The sequence below is a fragment of the Panulirus ornatus genome, chromosome 2 (genome assembly GCF_036320965.1).
Source record: "Panulirus ornatus isolate Po-2019 chromosome 2, ASM3632096v1, whole genome shotgun sequence".
NCBI lineage: Eukaryota > Metazoa > Arthropoda > Malacostraca > Decapoda > Palinuridae > Panulirus > Panulirus ornatus.
Window position 1 is genome coordinate 14,715,987 of NC_092225.1, and position 6,000 is coordinate 14,721,986.

At 36.8% G+C, this 6,000-nt stretch overlaps 1 protein-coding gene across 14 annotated transcripts in view; it reads left to right on the plus strand.

Moving 5' to 3' along the window:
* The window catches only part of LOC139753496 (moesin/ezrin/radixin homolog 1-like), a 204,117-nt gene extending 201,190 nt beyond the window's left edge, over positions 1-2,927 (plus strand). For 10 of the 14 annotated variants that reach the window (XM_071670132.1, XM_071670177.1, XM_071670142.1 and 7 more), the window contains one exon: positions 549-2,927. In XM_071670132.1, the coding sequence (XP_071526233.1) occupies positions 549-713 (165 nt within the window). In that variant the 3' untranslated portion in view covers positions 714-2,927. The remainder of the gene's footprint in view (positions 1-548) is intronic. The other 4 variants (XM_071670207.1, XM_071670208.1, XM_071670210.1 and 1 more) reach the window with 1 other exon arrangement.
* The last annotated feature ends 3,073 nt before the right edge of the window (positions 2,928-6,000 follow it).

The window sequence follows — 6,000 nt, forward strand, 5'->3', positions numbered from 1 at the left end:
TTAGCATTCCACATAAGGTTACATATGGAGAATGGCAATTGAGTGGGTTGTGGCATATGTAGATCATCAGACAGGAGGAGTAGTAATGGCTTCAGGAGTGATTGAGGATATGTGAACCAGATGTTTGCTTTGAAGGGTGCGAGAATTACTGGTTTTAAGAAATATTAAACTTCATGGTTTGGTCAAGATGAAGATTAATAGAAAAGGGATTAATTACCATTTTCATATTTTTCTGGAGAATTAACACACCTTAGGGATTCAGCTGGAAATTGATTTAACAGCCAAAGAGTCAAGTAATCATTTGACTGACTCATTAGATGAGACCTCAGATTCGATCTAGCTGGCCTTCCTTGTATGGTTTTAGGAAAGCCAGCTTAAGAAGAAAATTTCTTCTTTTCCCCATATGTGAGTGTGTGAAAGGTCTGAAGTCGAGAAATTTGGTTTTCAGCCTTGAACATCACTCCTCTGTTGGGTGAACAAACCCATAAACATTCATTTCTTATCCTTGGTTCATTTTTGAAAAAATCATGAGTACCTTTTTCTTTCAGGCATTGAAACATGACCTGGAATCTACGCGGGACACTGAGAAGGAGACGACAATGGATAAGATCCACAAGGAGAATGTACGGCAGGGACGAGACAAATACAAGACACTGAGGGAAATTCGCAAAGGCAACACAAAACGACGAGTGGATCAGTTTGAGAATTTGTAAACATGCCATAGTACCAACACAAACTCTTCTGCTTTTTCTGTAAAGGTCAACTCCTAAGTTCTTTGCCTACATCTTAGAGGCTTAAGTTACACAGTTATGTGCTTTGTAACAGGGATTATAAAATATTTAGTTAACTGACAAAGTATGATAAACTTTCAGTTTCAAGATCTAGAGAATTCACTTTCTCTTGATATTTAATAATCAATCTCTTTAAAGAGGTATGTGGATAGCTAATTGTAGAACTTTATTATTAAGCCTATATAATCTAGGACCTCCTTATTCAAAATCTTGATAACTTCATAACATTATTTTGATATAAGATCCTTGGATTAATTAGGTATATATATATATATATATATATATATATATATATATATATATATATATATATGTATATGTATGTATGTATGTATGAATGTATGTTACAGCAAATGTTATGTATTTTATGTGGTGTACTTTATGTGAAATTTAAATGGTTACAATGAATCATTAGTTATCACATACCATATTGATTGGTATTAATTGTTTTTGAAAAGTGAGGAACTAAAACAAGTAACATGCAATACTACTCGACTTAGTACGAACAATGTGATATGGACCATTTCAGATGGTGCTGGACCATGCAAATAACATATTTCTAGAGTATTTCATATCTTGAAATTTTGCTATCATACCTTCATTCCTGATTTTCATTGACTTGAGTCTTAGGTTTGAGTAGCTGCATATTATTGAGATCTTCATGAAAACAGCACAATGATTTCATTGTACTGGGGTATTTTGTTTCCTGAAGCCTTACATCTCTCTCAATTCATATAGATAAAAAAAACAGATTTTTACACATGTAATGCTCTGAATGGTAAAGTAAGGCTAAGCATTGTTATAAATGTAAATATATGTTGGTTAATGGGTAGTCTATTTTGAATATTGAAATTTGTATTCATACTTGCTAAGTATAGATCCCCTTTTAGTGTTGTACAGTTTGATGCCCAGAGAAGATCTGATACAATTGTTTAGATCTGGTTTTAATGTTTATATATATATATATGTTTCTTGTTTTGGCAGGGGGAAGGAAATATGCAAAATATTTTTTGTTCCTATGCAGGTCTTCCGAGCATTTTTAATTCTCATTGTGTTCATGCAATATTCAGAATAGTGACCCTGTGTTCTCATGCTCCGTAAATTTGGATATATATTTAAGTGCCTGTATGCAAGATAATCTCTTGGAAATATATACATAAATTCTCTAAAGTCATATTTGAAACAAAAATGCTTTGTTTTGATGTTAAAGGGGTGATTTTATTATTTTATCATTTCATCTTGAATTGTGGTGATAATTTTTTTTTGGAGTAAAATTAAGAGGACATTACCAAGATTTAGCCTATACAACAATGCTTTCTTGCTTTTTCGAGATTGTATGTGCTGCCAGTGCCTATGCAACAGCCTTCCTCTTTCACTGTCCTCCCATGTCTTCCTGTACATGCTTACTTAACATCTCAGGAGAGAATTGCTGAGATTTCCTTGCCTGTGTAAATAACTTAAGAGGGTTCTTGGGTGCTTTCTTTTGATCAGTAAATATTTAAAGGAGTGTAGTATACTTTCTGTTATGCATATCCTGTACTAAACTTCCCTTTGTATTGTTCTTAGTTCAACAAAATATATAGATATATTTTTTTCTTTTTTCAGGTGTGTTTCTATGATAATTCATATCTGCACAGTACATTTCAGAGGAAATTACTTTCAAGGAATCCCAAATCAAAAATACTTTAAGCACCTAGAATTGTCAGCCAGCTGTTTTTGATTAGTTTTATTAAGGAAAATTTATATATTGGTGCATTATTCTTAAACAGTATCAAAAATTTTCAAGAGCTTGTACAACAATAGATTTAAATCCTGATTATTTTTTTAAATTCTTAACCTTCAGGCATAACTTGTATGAAACCTATCTGTTTGGTGTGATTCATATTTTATCGCTGAAGCAGAGATGTTACTGTTTAGTAAAGCTCACAAGTTCAGTATGAATCCAGTAATGGCAATGTAAGCAGTGCAGGGGGACACCATAGATATAGCTCACCTCATTGGCACTGAAGTTGTATGGACAAGTCCTGCAGTGGCAAACCTCGGTGGTTGTATCTATTAATCTAGCCTTTGATATGAATAGCCAATATCATACACTGAAGTAGAGATAAGACATTTTTGAATAAACTTTAAATATTATTTTTGTTTCATTTGCATACTATTTATGAGATATGTGTGTAGAGCAGCATATTGATGGTATGCTAAGGTTTATAGATGGATGTTAAAAACTTAAAGAAAGCATTTTTAGTCTTTCCAAGTAGAGGGTTTATTCTCCTGTACTTATTTGTGTGATACAGTGACATTTCTCAACAAGAAGTGGAAAGCTTATGATGTATATTTTAGGAAGTAAATTGTATTATGTTGTATGGTAAACAGTGGTAACATCTGAATTAATTTAGAAATATTTTACAAGTAAAATTTTAGGAGTGAAGCACATGGTCTACTGTATGATGCAAGGAAATATATGGAGCAATATACCATAGAAAGAAGAAATACTAGCAGAGATCAAGTGTAAAATGGCAAAAGGTGAAAGCAAATCAAGTGAGGTGGGCAGATTTGAAAAGGTAGTTAGTGGTGAAATGAAGTAAAGTTGGTAGCAAAAGAGAAAAGAGAGGCATTTGGGTGGTACATAGAAGGAAGGAATGCAATTTATTAGGAGATCTATAAGAGAAAGCAGCAGAGGTTTAAAAAGTGGGTAAATGAGAGCTGGGGTGAAAAAGTATCATGAAACTTTAAGGGAGAATAAAAAGTTTTGGATGCAGGTAAATAATGGGTGAAAGATGAGAACCAATGGGAATGTTGGTGAAAGGGGCAAATGGGGAAGTGATAAAAGGTAGTGATGAAGTGAGGAGACAGAACAAGTATTTTGAAGAAATGTTTGATGACAGAGTGGCAGTTGTAGGGTGTTTTGTTTGATGTGGAATGCAAAGTGAGAAAGTCATAGGTGACGAGAGAAGTGGAAGCCTTGCATAAGATGAAATACGGCAAGGCAGCTTGGAATTTATCAAGAAAGGGGGTGACTGTGTTGTTGATTGATTGGTAAGGTTATTCAGTGTATGTATGGATGGTGAAGTGCCTGAGGAATGGCAGAGTGAATGTATAGTGTCACTGTATAAAGGCAAAGGGGATAAACGTGAGTGTTCAAACTATAGAGGTATAAGTTTGTTGAGTATACCTAGTAAGTTGATTGAAAGGGTGAAGGCATGTATAGAGCATCAGATTGGAAAGCAGCAGTTTGGTTTCAGAAGTGGAAGAGTGTGTAGGTCAGGTGTTTGCTATGAAAAATGTGAGAAATCCTTAAAAAATGGATGGATTTGTATGTGGCATTTATGGAATTGGTGAAGGCATGTGACAAGGTTGATGGAGATGCTTAGCTGAAGGTCTTAAGAATATATGGTGTTGGGAAAGTGAGTTTTTATCAAGAGTAAGGCTAATTACTGAGTAGGAAGAGAGAAGAGTGGATGGTTCCCAGTGAAGGTCAGTCCGTGATGGGTTTTCGATATCACCATGCTTGTTTAATTTGATATGGATGTGGTGGTGAGGTGGGTGAATGTAAGAGTCTTGGAGAGAGGGGCGAGTATGCAGTCTATTGAGGATGAGAGGACCTGGGAAGTGAGTCAGTTGTATGCCAGTGATACTGCACTGGTCACTGATTAAGAAACTGCAGAAACTGGCAAATGAGTTTGGGAAAAGCTTGTGTTAAAGGTATATGTAAATAAAAGCGAGGTTAATAAAGTTCAGTAGTGTTGAGGGATAAGTAAGTTTGAATGGAGAAAAACTGGAGGAAATGAAGTGTTTCAGATGTCTAGGAGTGGGCTTGGCAGTGAATGGAACCATGGAGCGGAAGTGAGTCTTAGGGATGAGGAGGGGGCAAAGGTTCTGGAAGCAATGAAGAATTAGTGGAAAGAAAGAGTTATCATGGAGGGTTAAGATAGTTATGTCTAAAGGAACAGTATTTCCAATGATATTATATGGTTGCAAGATGTGGAGGAGGATGAGTGAGAAGGGTTGACAAGACGTTATATGTATCAAAAGTGGAGGGAATACAGAGAACCAGTAGACCAAATTGGAGACACAAGGATCAAGTGAAAAAGATTTTGAGTGATCAGGGTCTGAACATGCAGGAGGGTGAAAGACATGCACAGAATAGTGAATTGGAACGTGGTATATTGGGGTCAATGTGTCGTCAATGGAATGAACCAAGGAATGTGAAACATCCAGGGCCTGTGGGGCCTGAGATGTGGATTGTGAGCTGTGGTTTTGGTGCATTACACATGACAGCTAGAGACTGAGTGTGAATCAAAGTGGCCTTTTTTTGTCTGTTTTCCTTATGCTACCTTGCTGAAGCAGGGGGTAGTGATGTTGTTTCCTGTGGGGTGGGGTAGCGCCAGGAATGGAAGAAGGCAAGCAAGTATGAATGTGTATATATGTATGTGTATGTATATGTGTTAATATTTGTATGTATGTATAAGTGCATGTATGGACGTTTATACAGAGTTGTGCGCAGGAGGATGGATGTGCTGGAAATGAGATGTTTGAGGACAATGTTTGGTGTGAGGTGGTTTGATCGAATAAGTAACGAAAGGGTAAGGTGTGGAAATAAAAAGAGCGTGGTTGAGAGAGCAGAAGAGGGTGTTTTGAAATGGTTTGGGCACATGGAGAGAATGAGTGAGGAAAGATTGACCAAGAGGATATATGTGTCGGAGGTGGAGGGAACGAGGAGAAGAGGGAGACCAAATTGGAGGTGGAAAGATGGAGTGAAAAAGATTTTGTGTGATCGGGGCCTGAACATGCAGGAGGGTGAAAGGAGGGCAAGGAATAGAGTGAATTGGAGCGATGTGGTATACCGGGGTTGACGTGCTGTCAGTGGATTGAATCAGGGCATGTGAAGCGTCTAGGGTAGACCATGGAAAGCTGTGTAGGTATGTATATTTGCGTGTGTGGACGTATGTATATACATGTGTATGGGGGGGGGTTGGGCCATTTCTTTCGTCTGTTTCCTTGCGCTACCTTGCAAACGCGGGAGACAGCGACAAAGTATAAAAAAAAAAAAAAAAATATATATATATATATATATATATATTTTTTTTGCTTTGTCGCTGTCTCCCGCGTTTGCGAGGTAGCGCAAGGAAACAGACGAAAGAAATGGCCCAACCCACCCCCATACACATGTATATACATACGTCCACACACGCAAATATACATACCTACA